Source organism: Maniola hyperantus, chromosome 11, assembly GCF_902806685.2.
Source record: "Maniola hyperantus chromosome 11, iAphHyp1.2, whole genome shotgun sequence".
NCBI classification, from domain to species: domain Eukaryota; kingdom Metazoa; phylum Arthropoda; class Insecta; order Lepidoptera; family Nymphalidae; genus Maniola; species Maniola hyperantus.
The window spans coordinates 191,652-217,672 of NC_048546.1; the positions used below are offsets into that span (position 1 = coordinate 191,652).

Below are 26,021 nucleotides of genomic sequence, written 5' to 3' on the forward strand. Positions count from 1 at the left end.
AGACCGCCACTTATAGTCGCCTTCATGTCGCCTTACAGCCGGACACCGACGTAAGACGCAATCCAAAAAGTGATAACATAGGTACTCTGATGTAATCTTTACGGTGGGGTGTAGGAGTCCATTAATCCAAACTATCACATATTTTAAGATCAGGATTAGGACTATTTCTGGTAGAATCACAGTCCTATCTTTTTATTCGCTAAGAAAAACTTTTGACTTGCGTTCTGCTTTAGTCGAATACGGAAAGTTGTATAATCTGTAAAATTAGAAAAATAGTATGGCAACATTTTGTCGAAATTCCAGTCATGTCCACAGACGTAGTAGTACTATTGACGTAGTAGTAGTATTATGTTATTGGTCTGTGGTAGTATTGGTCTTTGCCACAGACCAAATGTCATGTCGGCAGTCGGCGATTGTCATACACATTTGCTCATTTGTCATTTGTCATTTCAGGAAAAGGATCATTGCATTTCTACTTAGAAAACGCTCAATTCTTTAAAAATTAATGCTTTTCTATGGATTTAGTATAATTAAAAACGTATTTATTAATTTTAACTATGTTCTGGAGTGCCAATTATATAGTAGTTAGGGAGTTGAAATGTCTCCTGAAGGAGGAGGTGCGTATTTTGTTGTTTAGGTTGATGGTTAGGAAGGCTGTACCGTCAGCTTTTGGGGGCTAACTTTCAAAAACGAAGCCCAATTATACTTGTTTCATACAGTTTTAAGTAGGAATTTGTCAGTGATAATATTTAAAAGTGTGTGGTTTTGTTTGAAAAAGTGCAATATTATTTTCAGAATGTAACGTTAACGCAAATCCTAGAAGCGGATGACATTCTCCAAGAATGTAAGGCAGACAACAAAGCCTTAATACAATTGTAAGTTTTACACCTTTTTTACATAATATTAACTTGTATAGTTGCTGCAAAACAAGTTGTCCAATCTGAAAACGAGGCATATGACTGCATTGTACAAAAACTAAATCTTTAAATATTCTATAGTAATCCTACTGTGGAATATTTAAAGATTCATTTTGAAATTGTAGGGTACTATTGTTAGTCTTAATTATTAGAGTTTTTATTGTTAGTTGTAAGAATTATTGTACTTTTAACTTATTGAGTAGTTAATTTAATTGTTATAGATTTTAGGTACGTAAAGAATGTCTTACTTTAAGTTATACTATTTAGAAGTTCTAGTTAAGCATGTTGAGTTAGCCTGTAAGTGAGTATACATTGATAGTCCTAAGTTTATATAAGTCGTCATAATTAGTTTTCTTTGTATACCGTTGGCTTCCTATTAAATTAAATAAAAAATAAAAAACTAACTCAGGCTCTCTTTAGTCTATGACTTGTGTAAATCGCTATGTTGCAACTTAGAATAGAATAGAATAGAATAATGTTTATTCGAGGTATATAGGTGGTACATGGTGTAGGCAATATCGTCCTGTACAGCAGTGCAACACCTCGAACAGGTAGGCCACTCAGCTTATGTTGAGATGTCGGGCCCCTCAGACACAAACCTCTAGAGCAAATATCTGAGGTACCAGATGCCCCAACGCTGATTTTCAGTGACCGCCTTTTAAATATTACCTAAACGTCAGTGGCATAGAATATATAAAGTTGGCGAGTAAATGGATAAATAAAATGAAATAAAGTGTTTACAGTTTTTAAATTTAACTTGAGATTGGACTACTGGTTTTGAATCAACTATACAAACAATAATCAATTATCACCTAGTCTATAATTAGTCATCGTCTACAGATTAGAAACTAAATTATATTATTTTATTAAATCCTTAAAATAATTTGTTCAGTATTTAGCTAAATTCACTAAAAAAGTCCTTATATGAAAATATGTATGTACAACTTATTTTAGGATAGTAAAGCCCTCTTCCATTTTAAGATGGTTCAATATTTTACTAGCCAACTATTAACTAGCTGATTTGTGTTGTTTTTGCTCAGTATATTGTCAATTTATTGGTGGTGTGTCCAATAGTTTCCAGAGTTTCCAGTAGCTGTAAGTTAATCTAATCAGTTAGTCTAATTGTGGAAATGCATCATTATGAGAATGATTTTATTTTCAGTCTCACAAGGCCAGACATACTTGCGGAGCTCATAACTCTGATAACAGAGGAGCCCCCCAAAAATGTAGAGCTGGCTTCACAATACAGACACGCCAACATCGCCAGCGAGGTCCTCACCAGCAACCTGTCCATGCTGCGGGACCGCCTGTCCATGGACGCGGCACAGATGAACAGGCTGTGTGACTTTGTGGACAGGGATCCGCCGCTGAACCCCTTGCTGGCCTCCTACTTCAGCAAGACCATAGAGATGTTGCTGGAGAGGAGCCCTAAGCAGGTCTCTATCTTCTGTTGTTTAAATTAGGTGTAGATAGTTCCAGTACCATTCTATCTTATTCTTATCCAATCTATTGTTATTACAATAATGTGACCAGTATATTAATCTACGATCCCAATGTAGTTTATTGAACTCTGCAGTAACTATATCTGTTTATCATTTCCTTTCATGTATGTTTTTTACAGGTTTGTCTAAGCTTTGTAAGCTTGCAGTTCCATGTGGAATTGCACAAAGTACCGCTTGCAGCAATTCCACATTGGTGACATTGGTGGCCTGCTTGTATCCAACATTTGAACCACATCACATCTCCATGTGATGTGGTTCAAATCATCACATGCCATATTAAAAAAAATAACTTTAAATATGGCATTATCAAAATATGTACATAAAAGGACAAGGACTGACTGACTGAGTGACTGGTCTGGTCTGACTGGCGGGCTGATGCAGCTATTGTGATGTAGACATCTGCTAAGAAATGATTTTTGAAAATTTAACCCCTAAAGGGGGTAAAATAGGGGTTTGACTTTTGTTTAGTTTTTCTTTGTTGTGTACATTTTGGCTTTGTGCAACCTAGACTCTAGAGTAGGTAAGGTGAAGCGTGTGTGGGTGTGTTTGCAGGACTGGTACCTGCACCACATCGTGTGCCTGCACGTGCTGGACGTGTTCAAGTCGCGGCGCGACTTCCTGCCCAACCTGCTGCGCCACATCTCCACCTCCGCCATCTCCGACACCTTCAAGGTCTTCCTGCATCTCGGCAGCCCTTTCAATAAGATTATACTGGAGGTATGTCCCCAATCTATTCAAGTTCATCTCAACCCATGGTCGGCTCACTACTGAACATGGATCTCCTCTTAGATAGACACCTTCACCACCTCCTCCATTGCACACTGTGCTGACCAAGTGCAGATTAGCAGACTTCACACAGTAGACAACATTGTTATGAGGAACTTAGGCATGTGGTGTATTAGCTGATATTATATCCCGGAAAAACAAAGTGTTCTCACGAGATTTTTAAAAATCCTCAGGCTTATGAATACTTTCAGGTTTGCGTGAATGCGCGGAACGATACGAATGACTGCGGCAATACGAACTTGCGATCTTATGAATCATTTGCCAAATTCCGATAGAGTCGTTCCATAAGGATTTTTTTTAATAAAGAATATTAGCCATGTTAAATGACTAATATTCCCCTTTTCTCTCCAACTAAGCGTCAAGCTAGTGCTAGGAGTAGGTACGACAATAGTGCAACGGGCGGGGTTTGAACCGTCGACCTTTCGGTTTTCAGTCCACTCCTTTACCCGTTGAGCTATTGAGACTCATTACATTGAGGATTTACAGAACAGAATCAGAGTTATTTTCTAAATAAGTTCATTTATCTGATGTACAACCATTAGTGCATGTACAAACTAACACAAGTACACGGATTGCACAATAATTTGTAGTTTAGCTTGTAAACAATGTTATCAGATTGTGGTATCTGTGTGCAGATCCAGCTGGCCTTGTTGTTGTAGCTATCATGTTATGTATGACTGAAACATTGTGAAGTGATAGTCAAAGTCAAAGTCAAATGATTTATTCAAAATAGGTAATAAATTACTCTTATTGATGGTCTGGTATGGTGTTAGATTTGTAAGATATAGTGGTGATAATTATTACGCAAACTTAAAACTAAAGCTACGAGGTACGTAGGGAGAAGAGCCCACAACAAACTCAGCCGGGTATTCTTTTTATTATCACCACTTTACAAAATTATTAAGCAACTCATTCCCAAGCTTGCTTATCATTTAAATAATCTTAAGGGGAAAGGAAGTGTCAAATCGCGAAAATGCTGTAAATTTGAAGAAAAAGATTTTCTTTCCTAAAGCATTAATAGCTATTAAATACATGTAATAAAAAACTTCAATTTGTGAAGATCATAATGACCTATATCACATTTGTTCAAATTATCCCGTTTTTTGAAGAATTGATGTTGAAAACATTGCTATGATCTACTTGTTTTGTTGTTTTTTTCTTTAACGGCTAAACGTGTTAAATTCAAACCATCACAAAACAATATGTTTAGGTTATCTTATCATTTTAAATTATTGGTTTTAAACTAAATGTATTTCATTTCTTAAATAATCTAAAACGAACGGAAATTATTCATTTTCTTGCAGGCGCTAAATCCTGTCAGTAGCCTTTTGGCTTTCATGGCGGGCGGAGCTGTGCGCATCCATTTCTTCGTAAAATTACGCTATAAACTTATTATTTTTGAATGAAAGTTGTGTTTATATGTACTGGTAATGGTTGAATAATAAAATAGGGATTTATTTATCTCAAAATGAAGCCTGCTCACTACTCAAATTTATTTTTAAATTATCGTAGTATTACGTACTAGTTGTGAGGTTGTCATAGATTATGTTGACAGACAGTAATATTTTCTAAGTAAGTATTATACCTATGTGTCAGATCCATATTTGAATTTCATTTCATTTAATTTCATTTCATTTCAAGTGGCAATGAGCGCTCGTAATTCGAAAAGCCAATATATATTTACAAAATACGATCCCAATTCCCAAGGTACTGGAATGGCGACCTCGCACCTGAAAGCGCAGCGTTAGAAGATCCCCTCTAGGTGGACAGACGAATCAAACGAGTCACAGGGAGCCGCTCGATTCAGGCGGTGAAAGACTGTGCCATGAGGAAGATTAGAGACCTATGTCCAACAGTGGACGTCTGTCGGTTGATGATGATGATGATGATAATGATTATGCCTTTCTTCTTCTTCTTCAATTTTGAAAAAAAAAATTTGAAAGCATCTGGCATAACCTGTTAACTTGAAGCCTTAATAATAATTATTAAGGCTATTTCAAATTAAATTGATATTTAAAACTAGATGATGCCCGCGACTTCGTCCGCGTGGATTTGGGTTTTTTAAAATCCCCTGGGAACTCTTGCGAGATAAAAAGTAGCCTAAGTAGCCTTCTCTGGGATATAAGCTGACTCTGTACTAAATTTCATCAAAATCGGTTAAACTGTTGGGCCGTGAAAAGCTAGCAGACAGACAGACAGACACACTTTCGCATTTATACTATTAGTATGGATTATAAGAAAAAGATTTATTGCCTCTCAGCCCTCTGAGAGACGTTAGGTTAAGTGAACACGAATTATGACAGTTCTGTGTTCTAGCGTAAGCTTTAGGTCTTCTGATAGCGTCAAGAGTGACATTTCGGCTGCCTAAAATCCAAACCCTGTAAACGACATCAGACGAGATCGCAGGGAGATAATTTAATTTATTTTATTTTAAGACTAAGTATTTTCAGTAGATTTTCTAGTAGTTAGACTTTGTTAAATAATGCAGAAAAAACATTATTGTATGCAAAGTATTTTCCTTGCAAACATTTAACATGTACCTATAGTACGTGACAGGTCGAGATGGCAATCGGGGTGGGGACGTCACCCGCGCTATCACGCACCGGGTTAGCGTGGGGGCTGTGCGGGTGTGCGGGCCTTATACCCCGATTTCCATCTGTCATTTTCTCATCATTCATCTCGCGTACTATAGAGCTTATTGCCTTTCCTATTCTTACTTTTAATGCATTATTAAACGTCTTTACTGTTTTGATTTGGATTTTAGATCATGGGTTATGTTTTTAAAATGGTCACAGCGACTTACTAGTCTTTGAATTGGTTTTCTCATTGTATAAGGTGCACTTACTATATATAGCCTGCGACAGGTTGAGAGGGTAATCGGGATATGGCAAGGGGACGCGCCGTACACCCGCACGTCATAAGGCGCACGACTGCACCTGGTTAGCGCAGGAGCTGTGCGGGTATACGAGGCGTTCCCTCCCCGATTACCATTTTTTCAACCTGTCGCGTACTGTAGGTTTAGACTTTAGAGGTATCAAAATTTCTGTTATATGGAAAACCAGAGGATGCCCGCGACTTCGTCTGCGTGGATTTAGGTTTTTAAAATCCTGTGGGAACTCTTTGATTTTCCGAAATAAAAAGTCTATATCCTTCTAGCCTATGTCCTTCCCCGGGATGCAAGCTATCGCTGTACCAAATTTCGTCAAAATTGGTTGAACGGATGGGCCTTGAAAGGCTAGCAGACAGACAGACAGACCGACGGACGGACAGACAGACAGACCGACGGACGGACAGACAGACACACTTTCGCATTTATAATATTAAGTAGGTATGGAGTATAGACATGGATGTGGAAGTATAGATTTTAATGCTGTTTTCCTTACAATAATGGGAGATACTATTGAAGTAAAAATTATGACATAAGATAACGATTTTTCAAAAAATGTCATTTACTGGGTTTCGATATGGGGCGGTCGGTTTAATCAGGTTCTAGGGTAAAAGACTCAAGTGAATGAACAAATCACAGGTTTTTACCATAAATAAAAACTACCAGGAATTAAACCAGCTGATACAAATTTTTATGAATAAGAGTTTTTAAGGGTTTCCGTACCATAATCGTAAAAACCAGCCAAGTGCGAATCAGACTCGCGCACTAAGGGTTCCGTACTTCAATCGTATTTTATCGACATTTTGCACGATAAATCAAAAACTACTTACTAGATCTCGTTCAAACCAATTTTCGGTGAAAGCAAACTTTCATGGTAATATCATCATATTTTTTTTTGTTTCATCATTCTAGTATTTTAGAAGTAACAGGGACACACACACACACACACACACACATTTTACCACTTTGGAAGTGTCACGCAAACTATTCAGTTTGGAAATAAATTATATTAGAAACTTCAATTTAATTTTTAAAGACCTATCCATAGATAACCCACACGTATGGGTTTGATGAAAAAAAATTATTCAGTTTCAGTTCTAAGCATGGGGAACCCCCAAAATTTACTGTTTTTTTCTATTTTTGTGTGAAAATCTTAGTGCGGTTCACAGCATACGTCTACTTACCAAGTTTCAACAGTATAGCTCCTATAGTTTCGTAAAAAAGTGGCTGTGACATACGGACGGATAGACAGACAGACATGACGAATCTATAAGGGTTCCGTTTTTTGCCATTTGGCTACGGAACCCTAAAAATGGAACCCTTATGGTTCGATTTGCTCCGTCCTTCCGTCTGTTTGTCTATCACAGTCGATTATTTCCGTAAGAGTCGGTTCCCACTTGTCGGTTGTCGGGCCCGGATTTTAATCGGATGTTCCAGTGGCAGAACATTTTATATGATGCACGTTTGACTAAAACCGATTTTGTGTTGGCGCCGACAAGAAATGTCGGGTGTTTTGCCAGCCCTCTACGTTCGGAATAAAATCGTGTCGGATTTTGCTCGCCTATGAGTAAGTATGACGCTGTTTACAAAGGTCCTAAGTGACTTATAAACTACTAGGTGATGCCTGCGACTTCGTCCGCGTAGAATTAGGTTTTTTAAAAATCAATCGTAAACTGTAGGTGTTACAATTGACGGTATACGACAAACATTTACTACTTTTGCCTCTATTCTCTCTCTCCCTCAGTCGAGTTTTTTTTTGTTTTTTGATCTTTAATATAGAAGGAAAACGTGACTGACTGACTGACTGACTGACTGATCTATCAATGCACAGCTCAAACTAATGGACGGATCGGGCTGAAATTTGGCATGCTGATAGCTATTACGACTACGACGACGATAGGTATATACCTATCGTCGTCGTAGTCGAGTAATATATATATATATATATATATATATATATATATATATTACTATTATGGATTGTATATATATTGATATTTATAATAGATATGTATATGTATGATAGTTATGTATGTATTACTGAAATAGTTAGGTACTTATTAATTAATTATATTATATTGTTTTATACTACTTCATTTTTCTGTATTGCGTGTAAGTACTATCCAACACACCTAGTTTCTCCTTTCACCAAAGGTTGCCTGGTAGATTGCTGTGAGCAATAAGGCCGCCTTTGCATACAATCTTTTTTTCGTTTTAGTTTCTTTGTCATGTTATGTAATATTTTTTATGTGCAATAAAGTATTTCTATCTATTTACGACGTAGGCATCCGCTAAGAAAGGATTTTTTGAAAATTCAACTCCTAAGGGGGTGAAATAGGTGTTTGAAATTTATGTAGTCTACGCGGACGTAGTCGCGAGCATAAGCTAGTCTTATATAAATTCTATTTGTGAAACTTGTCATCAGCTTCAATTTTCTTCTGTTCTTATCAATTTACTTTTCCAATTAGCTGTAAGTTTTCCTGTTAAATAAAAAAATATAAGTATAACAATAATTAATACCGCGCATTGTTTTTGCTCTTTTTGATTATTAAATAATTTATGACTATAATATAGATACACAAAATAATAAAAAAATACTAAATGATGCCCGCGATTTCGTGGGCGTGGATTTAGGCTTTTTGAAAATCCCGTGGGAACTCTCTAATTTTACGGGTTAAAAATTAGCCTTAGCAGACAGACAGATACACTTTCGCATTTAGTAACCAACTTCCAAAAAGGAGATGGTTCTCAATTCGGCCCGTTTTTTTAAATGTATGTACACCGATTTTTTCGAGGTTTCGTATTCGTTCATTTACTGGAGTCCTTTACCCTAGTACGTTAAAGTACTAAAAGTGCGTGTTAGTAATTAGTATCAGCTGATCAAATGTCAATAAATTGCGCCAAAACCAAACTCCAAAACAAAAATTGCTAGTTTCAAGGTGAAACGGCAACTGTCATTAGCGAATGCAATGGCCTTAAATATGACTAATAACATATAACTTGGTCTCTGAACTATTATAGATGACAAAAAATATAAAAATTGTAGCTCATGCCCGCGACTTCGTCCGTGTAGATTTAGGTTTTTAAAGTCTTGTTGGGAACTCTTTGATCACTGTTTAACTATATCCATGCAACAAATCACGCCGATCCGTTGCTGCATTGCGGCGTGATTGAAGGACTAACCAAGTAACCATTCAATTCGCATTCATAGGCAGACGTCGATACCACTTTAGGCGTCATCTCCACGGGCTCAGAAATCGCAACGAATCCTACCTACTGTATTGTAGTGTATATATATAGTATATCGACCGAGTAGTATTGAATGTGGTGGCACGGCGAGACTCGTCGCGATTCTCTCGTCCGTAAACATGGCGCCTAACTGATAGTAACAATGCAGTCAATGAAGTAAACCGTGACTTGTACTGTTGTACTGTTGTGCTGTAGTGGCTAGACGAACACCAGTTCCTGGAAAGCCTGATCGCGATCATCTGCGGCACCTACGACCCGGACGAGGCGCTGGCGGCGGCTGTCGTGCCGCAGGGCGACGCCGGCGTGCCGCACGCGCAGCACGACAAGCTCGACTCCAACCACAACGCCGAGGGCGCGGAGACCACGGACACACGTACGGAAGGTACATAGAGATGCCAATAAAGGTACAGAGAACTTCTTCCTTCTTTGGAACTGAGCAGGTCCTTGGATTGCCTGTTTCACTTTGACCATCTGCACTCCATTGTGTTTGCCACCAAGACTTCCATGCCAATACTGTGGCTGCCAGGTAGGTGCTGCAGTAGGCACATTATGAAGAAGAGTTGTGCCATCGCATCGTGGTGGTTCCGACTTCCGAGGTGGTTTAAGAGTGGTACCATCGTAGTATAACATGTCCACATGGTCATTCCCTAACTAGGTGGATAGACGTAGTCTGTTTCGCAACAAACCCGCCTGTTTCTGTGCGTGCATACGCACGAGCAGCAAGTAAGAGAGCTGACAGCAACAACGCCCACTCTTTGAGATTTGAGAGCAAAGCTCGCTAGTAACAAAAAGACTCGGGTCTGTTCCAGGCGCCTTGCGCTTTTCCTTAAGCAGCGTTTTGTGTTGGTTGTTTTATACCAACGAATATATTTGTTGCAGTCGTCAATAACAGAACGAAGGTAGCGGACACCAACGGCGAGACGGACGCGCCGCGCGGCAGGGACGCGAGCGGCGAGAGGCGCGCGGACGAGAGTGACGTCACGGACGCGGCGGACCGCGAGGCTCGTGCGGAGCGCGTGCGCTGCGTCGCGGCGTTCAACGCGGCGGCGCTGCTGTGCGACATCGCCGTGGACGCCGCGTCCGTCGACCCCTTCAATAACGAGTGAGTTGACGCAGCGATAGTGCACTATGCACCAGATTGTACGAACAAACACGCGTTCAACTATGCCAAGTAACAGCTTGATGTATTGGATTCGGTGAATCATTGTGCTAGAAGACTTGGTGAAGGAGCTCTAATCAAGTCTAAGCTTCTAAGTTTGGAACATCGGCACAGGGTTGCCTACCTGTCGGTATCCTACAGGATATATTTCGAAGAGTGTGCTAAGGAGCTATTGGACCTAGTTCTCTCCTCGCCGTTCTATTCGAACCACGAGGCATCGCAGAACTCTGCATCTCTACATAGTCGCAATTCCACGGACACGGTCCTCGTTTCTATTACGCACTGCTAGAATATGGGTTTCTGGTTTGTTGGCAGGCGCGCTCCACCTCAAGCTGCATCACCACCCACTATTTGATGTGATTGCAGTCAAGCACAAGTTTATATTAGTTCCGTGCCGGCAGATGGTACGCGGGGCGATCGATCGCGGCGCGCCTCCGCGGCGAGGAGGCCGTCCGGCGCCTGCTGCAGGGCGTGTTCACGAGCCCGCCGCGCGCGCGCCACCACGCGCTCGTCAACGCGTGCCGCCTGCTGCTGGCGCTGCTGAGCACGCCGCCCGCGCCGCCCGACCCCGCCGCGCAAGACAGGTGAGCGCGGCCTACTCTGTCTACTGTCTACTGCCACAAGTGCCTTTTCCGATTTTAGTACGTTTAAAAAGAAAATGGGAAGCGCGTTTTCTGGGACAAAAATCCTACGTCCATCCCCGAAACGCAAGCAATCCTTGCGTCAAGATCTGTCAAATGGCTGGATAGTGAAAAGCTAGCAGACCCAATCCCGGCGTCACCACCAGTGGGCTCTGTTGCAGTGCGGAGGCGGCGGAGGAGAGCAGCGCGGCGGAGCACGGCGCCGTGGAGCGCGCCGTGGCGCCGCATCTGCCGCTGCTGCACCACGCGCTGCTGCGCGACGCGCCCCGGATACTCGTAAGGACAATACCACTGTTGATTTTATATGCTGACAAGCTTTTGCTAGGAATTAGGTTCTCGTGTCACTTGTTGTATAGAACCCTCTAATGCCTGTAAAAATCCCTTAGAATTTCTTGAAATCCTGAAATGCTTGTATTTTTTTAAATTTTTAGTGGAAAAATACCAATTTTTCATAGATTTAGCTTGAGCAATGATGTATTTTCATACAAACTTTCATCTTCTATTTAACCCTCTTTTGGGGGGGGGGGGGGGGATGGTGGTTTAAATTATCGCATATTTTTAACCAGAAGCCTAGTTTGCAACTTTTATTGATATAACTTTAAAACGGGCACACTTTCATACTTTCAAATCCCTATTTTACTAGCTAAAGAAAGCTATCAAGTATATTGGTTTTGTCAGAACACAAACACGGAAGGCAGTCGAGAAGCTCGCGGCGAGAGCGGCGGCGAGCGGGGCGGCGAGCGGGGCGGCGAGCGGGGCGGCGAGCGGGGCGGCGAGCGGGGCGGCGAGCGAGGCGGCGAGGTGTGCGGACAGAAGGTGGGCGCGGCGCGCGTGTCCGTGGCGGCGCTGGTGGCGCGCCTGGCGCTGTCCGAAGTGGACGACGTGCCCACCGCGCTCATCAGCTTGGGTCAGTACACCAAACTTCAAAACGGGAGCTCGTATGAAATACATAAATGTGACGTCATAAACATTTGATGAACTTTTTTAGGTAAATCGATAATTTAAAGTGGGTGGCTAATTTAAAATTACGGTGGATTTTATGATTTTTAGAAGACCCTGTATTTATTTTTGACTACCTTATGCCCGCGACTTCGTCCGCGTGGACTACACAAATTTCAAACCCCTATTTCACCCCTTTAGAAATCAATCAATTTTCAGAAATCCTTTCTTAGCGGATGCCTACGTCATAATAACGGTCCAGTAGTTTGAGCTGTGCGTTGATAGATCAGTCAGTCAGTCAGTCAACTTCTCCTTTTATTTATAATTTTTGACATAGGCAACATCGTTGTCCGCAAGGAAACCTATGTATATGAAAGTTTCCCATCATGCTATCGAGTTTGTGAAGTGTGAGACGGTAGAGTACGGCGCTGGTGGCTGCACTGAGCTGGTGTTGACTGTGCACTGTGCAGGCACGGCGGGCGTGCTGGTGGACATGCTGTTCCAGTTCCCGCACAACAACTTCCTGCACGCGCAGGTGTGCGCGCTCGTGCGCAACGCGCGCGCCAACCGCCGCTTCTCGCACCGCTATACCGCGCACGTACGTACCGACAACACCAAGATGTAGGCTTATAAGTAGACTTGTTTGTTATTTATTGTTATGAATGTGTTCCAGTCAAGAGCACTTAAGAGCTATATACTTTGGGCTTGGGACAGGCCCCATAGGTAGCACAAATTGAAGCTCAGCTAAGTGCTTGGCTCTACTAGAGATCTCATAACTTTTTAACATTGAAATCAATATGAACTTTGTGAGTCTTGGCAACCACAAAAAGTTTTGGTGGGATTTCATTTTTTTTGGCTGCCGCGCAGGCTATTTAATTTTATTTATAACTAGCTGCCCCAGAGAACTTCGTACCGCCTAACAGGAATTTTTTAGTTTTTCTCTCCGTAAGAACCATACTTGTACTTCAAGGAATATTATAAAAAAATAATTAGCGAAATCGGTTCAGCTGTTCTCGAGATTGGCGATCAGCAACACATTCAGGGATTCATTTTTATATATAGAGATTTATAATTTAATTGTCAAATATCGTGACCGAAAGTGCAGCTTATTTTGTGGCGATCATCTCATGTCTTTATTTCCAGTTAATAGAAGAATGTAATCTGCTAACACGACTGATGGACGCGTTCGAAGAGAACGAAGACAAAAAGTAAGTAACTCACCAACTTATATTTATGTCAGCAACTTCAAATCATAATAAACCACTGGGGCGCGTTTGGAACCCTCGTAGCTTTAGTTTTAAAAATAATCATATATCATCATCAAATGCAACAACCCACCATCAAAAAGTGTAATTTATTACCTATTTTGAATAAAACATTTGACTTTGACTGGAAGCACTGGTCAGAGCCTTCAACTGCTGCTGCTGCGAGTGGCGGCTACAAGTGCGGCCACCGCTTATCTTGCGGTACCTTCAAGTGTAGAGTGAACAGGCATCCTCTAGGCAAGCGTGCTCCATCTTAGGCTGCATCTTCACTTGCCAGCGGGCCTGATTGCAGCCAAGCGCTAGTAGATCACAATGGATCGGAGACGGTCGAAGTGACAAGAACCTGCACAGCCCCAGTACGCCGCAATGCGCGTGGCCGGTGTGTTTGTTGCAGACGCGGCGGCGTGCGCGCCGGCTACATGGGGCACGTGGTGGCGGCGCTGCGCGCGCTGGACGCCGCGCCGCCCGTGCTGTCCTCGGCGCTGCAGCAGCGCTGGGACGCGTTCCGGGAGCACAAGCTGCATCCGCTGCTGCAGCGGCACGACACGCCTCTCGTGAGTTGATATATCTCAACTATACTCAGTTCGCTATTGGTTGTTGCCTACGCGGCATGTTTGTTCACCGTTAAGACAAGTGATATTTAATTGCTATGGAATATGTTATTCCTATTGTATGTGAACTATTATTTGTTATATTACAAACTAGCTAATCCCCGCGACTTCGTCCGCGCGGACTTCACTAATTTTCAAACCCCTATTTTGTCTCCTTAGGAAATTAATTTTCAAAACTCCTTTCTTATTGAACGTTTACGTCACAATAGCTATCTGCACGCCAAATTTCAGCCGGATCCGTCCAGAAGTGTCAGCTGTGCGTTGATAGATCAGTCAGTCAGTTAATCACCTTTGCCTTTTATATATTTAAAATAATAATGTTACTTAAGTAATTGAGGCTAATTATTATTAATAATGAATTCGCGGAACCCTTCCAACAGTTCCTCGGATCCCACTTTAGGGGTCGCTGTTTGAGAGTGTATAACTGGAGCTGATTGATTGTATTTGCAGGGCGGCGTCAACCCCTGGGAGGAACACATGTATGAGGTGAGGATGTTACTGCTGCACTGTTGATTCATTCAGCTAAGCGGCATTAAAGCTAAAAACTAAACTACCACGCCCCTTCAAAGTTAGCCCGCTTCCAACTTAGACTGCATCATCACTTGCCACCAGGTGAGATCGCAGTCAAATTCAGTATCTGAATAATAAAAAAACCGCTAACTACTAGGTACTGCTAAAACACAAAATGCGTGTGGTCAGTGGTGGTGACAATTACTGTCGATAGTTAGTGCTAGTAGTTAGTGTTGATAAACGCTGAAATATAGTTAAATTGTTTTTCTATCGCTTGCTATATTTTAATATTGTACTACATTTATATATAATATGAATTCAGAATTTTCGATACAATAGCAAAAAGGAAATTTCAGAGGACCCCCTTGTCGGATCCCCCCATTCCCCTTTGGATGTATGTAATATCTGTCACATTGATTTTGTTCATACAAAATGTATCTCACCCGGATCATAGTGACGAATCGATCGCCATCAAAATGGGCTCAGTAGTGTAAGCGTTACAGTGTAACATACATAAATTACTATAGAGTGTGTCGGGACATGAACTAGCGATATTTTAAACACTTGTATAACAACTATTTTTAAGTAGAAATACACTCAATAAACTTAGGCCCAATCTACTTCATACCTGTGAGGCAGCCATTTTTTGTAATTTTGAAATATTGTTATATGTGTACGAAAAAAAATCATATCTCTCAAATTTTTGGTCTTACTGAGATAAAAATGGGCTTATTCGGAAGGCAGCACTACTGTCCTATCGTCTGCATTACAAAACAAAGTGTTCACATTTCCATAACTTTTGAAAAAAATAAGAAACTCGAAAAAATAATTGTAAAATTACGCAAATTCACAAATTATTGTAAATCACTGCAAAAACACCCCCGACAACCCTTTTTATTTTTTTATTACATCGAGAGATTTTCATTTTATACAGTTATTAGAGTTGTTATATAGGTGTTTAAAATATCTCTAGTTCATGTCCGGACACACTGTATACCTCTCGGCTTTGCCGCAGGCGGGCACGACCATCCAGGTGCAGATGGACAACATGTGCGACACGCTGGAGGACAGCTATGACGTGAGTGGCTCACTATGTTGTTTGTATAGTACGTATAACTTATACTGAATCACGAGGTAGGTAACTTCTCAACTCGACTGCACAAACAAACATCCAGGTGCAGATGGACAACATGTGCGACACGCTGGAGGACAGCTATGACGTGAGTGGCTCACTACGTTGTTTGTATAGTACGTATAACTTATACTGAATCACGAGGTAGGTAACTTCTCAACTCGACTGCACAAACAAACATCCAGGTGCAGATGGACAACATGTGCGACACGCTGGAGGACAGCTATGACGTGAGTGGCTCACTATGTTGTTTGTATAGTACGTATAACTTATACTGAATCACGAGGTAGGTAACTTCTCAACTCGACTGCACAAACAAACATCCAGGTGCAGATGGACAACATGTGCGACACGCTGGAGGACAGCTATGACGTGAGTGGCTCACTATGTTGTTTGTATAGTACGTATAACTTATACTGAATCACGAGGTAGGTAACTTCTCAACTCGACTGCACAAACAAACATCCAGGTGCAGATGGACAACATGTGCGACACGCTGGAGGACAGCTATGACGTGAGTGGCTCACTATGTTGTTTGTATAACTTATACTGAATCATGAGGTAGGTAACTTCTCAACTCGACTGCACAAACAAACAAGACACGTATAGCGAGAGAGAGACGCATCGAGGAACTGGCGGGGATGTAGGAGCGAGACCTCCCATACCCAAAATGTGTGTTCTACGCAACGTGCTGCGCAAACTTCAGGGGCGCATTTAAGTTTGAATCGTACTGTACCTTTGTAGTTCATTGACAGTACCTCCTACCTCCTACCGACCCTTTCCAGCTACGACGCAATCAATTGTAAGAAAAAATACGTGCATATTCTTAATTAAATCCAGCATTTAAATCCAATTGGATTGAACTTAATAACTATATCTGATGCCCGCGACTTTGTCAGCAAGGATTAAGGTTTTTAAAAATCTCTTGGAACTCTTTGGTTTTTCGGGAATAAAAGTAGCCTATGCCACTCTCCAGGTTTTTAACTATACCCATGCAAAAATTCACGTCGATCTGTTGCTCCGTTGCGACGTGATTGAAGGACAAACCAATAAACTGTGGACAACAACAAAGACACTTTTGCACACCTGCGTACCAGATGTAGATCTGCCTTTGTGTACCCGCTATAATCTTGACTTGTTTGTGATCAGTTCAGCGAAATGGCAGCGAGCTTAGACGAAGGCACGGAAGCTCGCGAGCCGCTCGCCGAGCCGCTCGACGGACTGCGCGAGGACCAGGTGAGCTTATGAAACTGAGTGACATTCCTTTTTTGCAACTAAAACTTCTTCAGACGCGTTGGACAATTTTGTGATGAGTTGCTTTAGTGACATGCTAATTGGGTATTTTCCTACTTTTGAATTTGATAAATATTATTACTTTATTATAAACTAGGATAAAAATAATGACGTACGCTGAAAAAATTATTTAAATTATACATTTTATAGATACATTTATCAGCCTGTGTTTGTTTATAAGTGTCGTAGTTTGTGTTAAATTAATGTTTTGTGTGTGTTCCTAATAAATAAAATACAATAAATAAAATAAATAAATTAAATCCAAGAAACATTTACAAAGTTATAGGCATTTTAATTTTGGAGTGGGTCTTCCATACCTTTCTCGCAAAACGAAAATTTGTATGAAAACGCACGAAGCTGCTATGGCATTAGTAAGGTGTGACGTCAAAATGCTATATCGCTATCGCTGTCTAATCAGAAATATTGAAATTCTTATAACTTTTTTGTTATTTGATCGATTTAATTAGTTTTTTCAGTTTATGTCATTATTTTTATCCTAGTTTATAATAAAGTAATAAAAACATTGGAGTTAAATACCCAATTTTTACACGAACAAAATTATACTCTAAACTATCGTGATAAAATTCAATTTTTACTGTCTATTGTGCTCTAGTTTATTTTCTACAAAAAATGAATCTTACCTACTAAGAAGTAAAGTACCTTAAAGTGGAGGCGAAACACTATCACAAAGATTATAACGACTTGGATATTTCACAGATGGACAGAATGCAACAGAGCTCCAAAATCTATTTTCTAGATCTGGTCAACGAGAGGCGCTCCGGCTTCGATGACGAGTGAGTTCTCTCTTTTAAACTATAAAAACAGGACTTATCACTAACTTTCAAACATAGAGACCAATTTAAAATTGAACTGTCTTCCGTGGATTTTCCGAAAGTTTTCTTCCATATATATATATATATACTCGTAAACCTAGTCGTGACAATTACGAACACAAAATATAATGAATTCAATTTGGTGCCGTCGTTCGGAACTTATGCGCGTACACATACGTTTTGACGATTAATTTTTTTTTATAACAAATAAGAAGATATTTTGAAACGTCGAAAATGGCACCCATTATAAATTAAAAAAAATTGTCACCCATCTTTGATTTGAAAATCATGGATGGCTGTCATTTTCGTAATTAGCACCCCAATAACCTTAAGCAACACCCATGTGAAATATATGTCGTCTGACGTGTGTGTGTATGTGTGTGTGTTGCAGGCTGTGGGACGACGCGGAGCCGGCGCCGCACCCGCTGCAGCAGGACTCGCGTGAGTACCGTCATACGACGCCCTACTCCTAGTTATAATGTATAGGTACAAGCAAATTGCGTCAAATTAAGTTCTTCGACACGGTCCAAAATACTTTTGTTATTTTGACACTTTTAAATACTTTAAGTTTCTTAGTAATTTTTGCGTAGGGTTTTATCATTAGTCATTAAAGCTTGATATTTAAAAATCCTCGCCTGCGGCTCCGGTGTTAACGTTTATGTTTTGTTTGTGCAGCGTGGGAAGGCGCGGGCGGGGGCGGCGGGGGCGGCGTGGAGGAGGGGTGGGCGCAGTTCGACGCCGACCCCCTCGCGCCCATGCTGCAGGCCGTCTCCCTCTGGTCCAGCTCTGGTGTGTACATACTGTATATTTATTGAGTAAACTTAAAGTGGTTTTCTCCTGACTTTTTTCAACTCGTACCAAAAATACCTGTGGTTTATATAATAACCAAAATTATGAGCTGCTACAGAGATTGCACTTCGAAAAGTGTTCCGGTACGACATACTAAAAGCTGACAAACTGATAGCGATTACATTTAAGGCCTCCATTACAGAATCGCAAGAGCAAAGCGAGTTCGAGCGAGCCGTAGACGCGGCGGACCGAGGGTTCGAAGACGACGACAAGGACGCGCTCACGCTGCTCCTGGCGCAGAAGATGCTCACCGCCTTCCACAGCATGGCGCCCGGGGACGCCGCGGCCGGCGACGCCGACTTCCAGCTCGACGAGAACACGTCCCGGGACATACTTGGACAAGTTCAAACTTCTGAGAGTGACAACCTCGACGCTCATACAGATGTTCCTGAAGATTCCAACCGAAACCAAGTGTCGGATCATTTAGAAGAAGATTTAACAGATGTTCAAAACATATCGTCGAATTCTCCTGAAGAAATTCCGAATGTTCAAAACCCATCATCGAATGTTCCTGAAGAAACTCCTAGTGTTCGAAATCCCCAACCGCACGTTCGAGAGGGAAGCCCCGATGATAAAAGTCCCCGATCGAATGTCCTTTTAGAAAGTTCCAATGTTCAAAATTCTTCAACCGCAGTTTCAGAAGAAATTTCACGTGTCCGGAACTCCCAGTCGGATATTGAGGAAGTTTCCAGTGTTGAGGAAGTTTCCAGTGTTGAAAATCCCTCGTCGAGCGTCCTCGAGGGAATTCCCGATGTTCCAAATCTTGAAACCGGTAGCAGGTCGGAAATACAAAGCGAAATCGGCTCGCAAAACTCCCAAAGTTTGCCTTCGAAAAATACCCCTAGTGCCTCTAGTACCTCCAGCGAGGGTCCCGCCACTAGGTGATCACTCCCCCCCGCGCGCGCCGCGCCGTCTCCCTTCCCTCCGTTGCTAATCCGCGATTTTAACATTAACTACTGAATACCGATGTTAATTTGTACCAAGCCTTGAGTTGAAGTTGTTGGGGAACAAACTTATCACCGATTAGGAGTTTAATGCATAAATTTTGAGAACTCATTCGCCATATTTGCTATGTGCATATATATGTCAAAAGTATGGTTCACCCTTAAGTTAAGGACTGAAATCGTACTTTTGACATAACAGTTGATTAACACGTAGAGCAAATATGGCGAGTGAGTTCTCAAAATGTATGCACTATATTGTAATTTTGTACTCGGCACTCTGACCGACCAAGGACAAGTGCCCAGTACACAGAGGGAGAATTGCCCAGTCTTGCACTCAAGGTACTGGTCGCGATCGTTTCAACGCCGTACGCAATTTTTGTTTCAATCTTTGGGATAAAACCTTAGCACATTTACCAGAATCGTGCGAGCCTTAGTACGTGGAAGACAGTGGCGTGATTAGATTCTGTGACTGCGGGCTCTGTTGCGGACAGATGAGCGAAATGATAAACAAATATTGGATAGAAGCAAGCGTTACTTTGCAGCATTCCACGATATACAAGAAACTACAAGTTTAATTTGCTACAATCGACCAAAACAGACAATTTGCACAATCAAGTATAGTTCTTGCAATTCACGAAGGCGAGTGGCTCATGCTTGTGTTAAGTCGTATCGGTATAAGTAAGGTACACTGAATGTGTGCGTGTGCGAGCGCTTGCTCGCGACTGATTGGTCCGACACGCACGCACACTTACGCAATGCCCGTGTACCTGACGTAACCACAAGTCCACTCGCCTTCGTGAATTGCAAGAACTGTAGTGCATTGTGGAGTGTACATCTCCCCAGGATGCTCTGGTGTCAAAGTGAAATGTAGAAGACTTGTGTGGTGGTGTGTATTGCTGGCTGTACCTGATCTGCTAGCAGGAGGGCGGGCGGTACAGATGTGTCTGTTTCCTAGATAAACAAATAGTTTTTGCGTCCACTGCGTGCGATATAAATAATTGTGTGCTTGCGTGCGGCGCTCACAACATTGTGATATGAACACGGCGCATCGAGCGCTCGAACACGATCAAAATATAACGAATAGTCCAATAAGTAAGATAGTCCGCGAAATGTTTTACTCGTACCTCAATGTAATCTAAATATTCCAACGTAGAAGATTTTTAAATTTATACCTACATATTATACACGAATCGTTTGTGTTATAATAATTGTGTTACAAGTTACGATCTGTGATTGCGGGAACGTACACTTTTAGTTCTAATTATGTCACAATTTTCATTTTAAATGAAACCGTATGTCTATCGTTTTTATTTTATAGTAAACGACTTATACATATTTCCCGTTTTTATAGTAGTCTTTTAATAAATAAATGTTCAAAACATGACGGTCCATTGAAATATGTGTGCTTTTTGAACTTTGTAATAACTAGGATAATAGTAGCGTTTTACCTGAAAATAAAACGCATATTAAAATACTTACCTCACTGGAAGCTTTATATTGAGAGTAGCATTTCCGTTTCCGTCGATTTCATGCCAGTTTTCGTACTTTTATTGACGTCACGTCTGGTTCTGTGGCGCCACCTGGCGGTGTCGCGCTCGAAGTTTTCGTAAATAGCTCAGCGCGGCCATTGCTTCATTGGCTCAATATCACCAGGCAGGAATTACTGAAAGCTTCCAGTGAGGTAAGTATTTTAATATGCGTTTTATTTTCAGGTAAAACGCTACTATTAAATAACTTGACCGTAACTGGAAGCTTTATATTGAGACCCTGTTTGTTTTCGCCTGGTGACGCCACATAGGTAATAGGTAAAATGGAATTAGTATGATTCTACGCCAATGTGAGTATAATATAATAAAATAGTTTGTACATAATGAACCTTTATTTTCCATAACTCATAATATTATGTTCTTCACAACAAAATAAATAATAACGTTTGTTTATTCGATTTTAATTAGGTATCTAATTTAAATATAAAATCAAACATTTGAATAGTTTTCAAGAATCTCCATAGTTATATCTGGTCAATCAAAAAATCAAATTTTAAATTAAATAAAAGGTATATTTTGCAGTACGAGTTTTGAGATAATATTGTCAATTTATCGGATTGAATAATTGAGTGACACCCTCTGAAATAGTTAAATTACTTTCAATCACTTCACGTCTATAAAATTTTTGAAATGTATTGGCTGATCGCCAATTTCCGCGGGCCAATATCTCATCAAGGGAATGATTTTCCCACCAGCTCTTGGAAGCTACCGCTGAGCGAATGCTACCAGGAGTAGCAGATATGCCAGCTTCTCTGAACAAGGTTTTTACCCAGCCTGCTATAACTGTACGCGAGGCGGGTTTAGCTAAACCTCTAACTGTTACAAATAGATTAGTTGACTTTGAAATCTTACGTCTGTCGTTCAGAACTGAAATACACTTTTCGATCCAAAAAAGAGGATTTAGGTTGCGATTATCCTTATTTACAAGCAACTTCCAGCCTGATTGTCTATATTCACTGGTGTCAGTTTTTGAGCCGAATTGAGGCCAAAATATAATATACTCATTAGATCTTACACAAAGTTTATCATCTACGCTAAGTAAGGTCAGGTCATGTATACGTCTTCCTGAACATAACAGTAATAAAATCGCAGTGTGACGAGATATTTGAAATTCGTTATTTAAGTCTATTTTGTAATTAACTAAGTAAGAAGTTAATTTGCTAACATCCCAAACTGGTGGTTTGGGAACTCTTGGATTTTTTAAAGAAATTGATTTTAAAATATGCTTTACAAGAACATGACTACTTAATTGACTAGACATTTCAGCATTACATAAAGTCGAAATCACAGATTTGTGTAACAGAATCGTATTATAAGACAGTTTATCATGTAAATGTAAATCTGCCAAAAATTGTGCCAATTGTGACCCTGTAGGGTTCTTGGTATCAATATTTTTAGTTTTAGACCATAACGACCAACGTTTCCAAGCGGATTCATAAGTTTTCAGGGTAGATTTTCGCCAAGAATCTTTAAGCAAAGATAACTGTTCAGGATTCCATGTTTCTATTGCCTCAGACCACCCCCACATTTCCAAACCTCTAAGACGATGTCCTCGATTTTCGGGGGTGGCAGACCTGTTGCCGTGTCGATTAGAAACCTGTGTAGATTTCTCAGAGTTAACGGCGCTGCAAGCGCTCGGGCTTTGAGGTCTGCGCGCCAAAATACCTTCTTCCATCGAGGTACTACCATCAAAAATATTCCTGTTGACCGGTTGAGATGAGTCAAGACTCTTGGAATTAGAAATGGAGGCGGAAACACCCATGCAAGTGGGAAGTTCCACGGGACACTGAATGCATCGTGGAACAGGGCTTGAGGATCCATCAAATCTCGGGATACATAGTTGTGTACTACGTGTGCTTTCTCCGAGGCGAATAGATCGACCACCGGAATTCCCCACTTCGCAAACACCATTTCCACGCAAGTTGGTAGTAAGTGCCACTCTGGAGGTTGGCGATGACGCGACAAATGATCCGCATGATTGTTGTACCTGCCGGGTATATATTGTATGCTGTGGTGAATTTGGTGTTGATCTAATAATTTCAGGATTTTGAATGTTATTTCCAATAGGGGTAACGACTTCGTCCCTCCTTCCCTCCGTAAATGAGCGACTGCAGTTTTGTTGTCGCACTGTATTAGGATTGAACTGTGGCGTAAGAAGTAAGCCTGGTTCTGAAGGGCATGTAATATAGCTAACATTTCTTTTTGGTTGGATTGTAGTGCTTGTTCCTCTCGTGACCAAGTGCCCGATAGAGGGAGATTGTTCAGTAGTGCTCCCCAAGCCTGGTCCGAGGCATCCGTTACCAAGAATTGAATTGGCGGAGGGTAATGTAACGGAGTTGGTAGCTGACAATTCTCCTTCCACCATATTAGTTCGCTTATTGCGGCTGGCGGCAAAGGATAGGTCTTGGACGACCGGTCTGGAAGAGTATTTTTGAAAAGTAACAAGTGTCGATGATTGAGTCGTCCTCGTGGGACAACAAAGCTGGCAAAATTTAGAAGTCCTATTATTTTTTGTAATTCTTTTACAGTGACTTTTGTTTCTTTTAGAATCTGACTCACATTTCCGATTATGACATCTGACTTCTCCCTTGGTAGAATTTTTAGATTGTGCCAGGGTCTCCATAGTATTCCTAAATAAATTATACTTTTTAGTGGTGAAAGAATCGATTTCTCGAAATTCACTTGCCAACCTAGGCTTTGCAGTAATTGTACTGTAATTTTTACATGATCGCGAAGAGCATGTACATTTTGATTTGCTACCAGAAAATCGTCCAGGTAAACTAGGATTCTTATATTCCATCTTTCTCTTAATATTTGAGCCACCCAGTTTGTTAGCATAGAGAAAGTTTTGGGTGCCGTGCTCAGACCGAACGGCAGACAGGACATTTCTAGCAATTCCCCGTCGTATACAAGGCGTAGAAAGCGCCTTTGGGACTTCTTTATTTTCACATGAAAGTAGGCTTGCATTATGTCTACTTTGCATAACCAGTCCTGGGGTTGAAGAAAATCTGGAATGCGGTGCATGTTTATCAAGTGAAATGGTTCTGCCACAACATAGTCGTTTAGTGCTTTGAGATTGAATATCGGTCGGAATGACCCGTCGGGTTTTGGAACCAGAAACAGAGTGGAAAGGAAGCTTGGTGTGTGTGGCGCAAGCTTTAGTACCCGTTGTTTTTTCATTTTGTGTACCACAGCAGACATTTCCTCTGAGACAGGAGTGTGAAATGCCTTTCTGGTTATATTGGGAAACACAAGAGGTGGTTTTTGAAAGAATGGTATTCGATACCCTTGAATTAACTTTTGTATAATTACTTGTGCACCCATTTTCTTCCATTGCGAAAGATAGTGCACTAGACGACCCGCTCGGAACGAGGTCGAGTCAATTTCTCCAATGTCCTCTGGAAGATTTGGACGCAGTCGATCGTCCCTTGTGACTTCCTCTTTCGGGCCGCGAGCCCCGGTTGTGAAAGGACTGTTTATCTTTAGAGTTATTACGATCGAATTCCTTTTTAGAGGATTGACCTTTGTAGAGATAATTGGTGCGCTGGTATCCACCCCGCGAGGGTGGATTATATTGATCATGCTGGCAAGTATGCGAGCATTGTACATGCCGAGTAGTTCCACGCGATGGAACGGCAATATTTTTAACGCCTTGCCCCCGCGAGGGGCGGCCGTTTAGTTGATTAGCATTTGACTGGGCAAATGTGTCCTTTTTTGGCCAAAAGGCTTTCTTAACTCCACCGGCCTTTTCCAAGGCTGAAGTAAATTGCTCTGAATTAAATAGATGGGTAGCTGATGGTGGTATTTTATTTAATGAAGTCTTCACCAAAGGGTCACGAGCCTGGCTCGTGATAGTTTCACGGCGCATCTCAATGCTTTCTGCTCGGTGGCCGCACACTAATTGTAAAAGATCCGAAGAAATCTTATGAAACTCACCTTTTTGAAATATCTCTTCAACTTTTTCGGTAAATTGATCAGAATTTATATTAGTATTTTGTTTGGTCCAAGAAAGCAAGCTTCTTATAGCTTCTTGCAAGGCTACTTTTTGTTTTAAGATGCAGTATGTGATAGCTGCATAAGCTTTATCTGCATTTGCCAGATGACGCAAGGTATCATACGTTTTTACCTCTTCGTTTGTTTCTAGGTTGATAAAACCTGGAGTATGATTATAGTTCTTTTGTGTTTCGGCGTATCTAACTTCAGACCAAGACGCGTCGCCTAAACGCTGAACGTCAAGTAACATTTTCAGAAATTTTTCGGATGTCTTCGGAACAGATGGTTCCTTGAGTTTAGTTTCTATATCAAAAGTAAAGTTTGAACACGAATTTTGACATTCCATTTCACCCTGTTGATCGTCAGGTGTGATATGTTCATAAAGTTCACCGCTAACTGGAGAAAAAATTTCATCATGATTAGCTGTTGAAAAAATGTGATTGCGTAGCTCACCGATCTCCTTAAATAGCTTGTTCATGTTATCTGTAATTCGTGATTTTCGCTCGTGCTTGTTTCGTTTACGCTGCCTGCGTGTTCGTTTTTGGCTCGAGGAAGAGCTAGAGCTACTACTGGACGAGCTGGAACTGCTAGAGCGGCTTCGTGTCCGTTTGCGAGCCTGCCCACTCGGACCAGCCACAGCTTCCTTTACATTATCCATTACTGAAATTAACACTATGTTAACAACAGCTAAAAATAAAATCTAAATACCATAATCTTTATTATTAGTAGTCAAAAACTAACTAGCAGCAACTGCAACTGCCGATCAGAGCTACAGGAATTCACATTGTCAAATATTTGATATTTACATTTAAAATTAAGTTGATGTACGATATACAACACACCCACATAAGGGCAAAATTTAAAAGTGAAACGAAAGAAATACCGTTGTATGTTTGCGAACAACTGGGTTCCTAAAACTCTAAGCCTTATTGACTTATCTGTATCTGTGATTTATCTCTGATAA

The 26,021-nt window shown here is 41.0% G+C and overlaps 1 protein-coding gene across 5 annotated transcripts; it reads left to right on the plus strand.

Moving 5' to 3' along the window:
* The first annotated feature begins 421 nt into the window (after positions 1-421).
* fmt (phosphatase 6 regulatory subunit 1-like protein fmt) lies at positions 422-20,947 on the plus strand. Of its 5 annotated transcripts, XM_069501911.1 has the most exons (20): positions 422-617; positions 796-875; positions 2,080-2,353; positions 2,972-3,136; positions 9,537-9,723; positions 10,221-10,443; positions 10,902-11,084; positions 11,303-11,417; positions 11,820-11,898; positions 11,935-12,048; positions 12,551-12,678; positions 13,224-13,288; positions 13,740-13,899; positions 14,407-14,442; positions 15,482-15,544; positions 16,748-16,834; positions 17,609-17,685; positions 18,116-18,174; positions 18,400-18,513; positions 18,716-20,947. In XM_069501911.1, the coding sequence occupies exons 1-20, from the start codon at positions 558-560 to the stop codon at positions 19,456-19,458; spliced, it is 3,012 nt and encodes a 1,003-aa protein (XP_069358012.1). In that variant the 5' UTR covers positions 422-557; the 3' UTR covers positions 19,459-20,947. The 5 variants fall into 5 exon arrangements, with proteins under 5 accessions (XP_069358012.1, XP_069358011.1, XP_069358009.1 ...); XM_069501910.1 differs by having other exon boundaries at positions 11,303-11,434; positions 11,861-12,048; XM_069501908.1 differs by having other exon boundaries at positions 11,820-12,048.
* Positions 20,948-26,021: the final 5,074 nt, after the last annotated feature.

Coding starts and splice junctions, on each gene's coding strand:
- fmt (XM_069501908.1), top strand. CDS start 558: ATGTTCTGGAGTGCCAATTATATAGTAGTTAGGGAGTTGAAATGTCTC. Junction 9,724..10,220: donor CACGGACACACGTACGGAAG/GTACATAGAGAT, acceptor TATTTGTTGCAG/TCGTCAATAACAGAACGAAG. Junction 16,835..17,608: donor ACGGACTGCGCGAGGACCAG/GTGAGCTTATGA, acceptor GATATTTCACAG/ATGGACAGAATGCAACAGAG.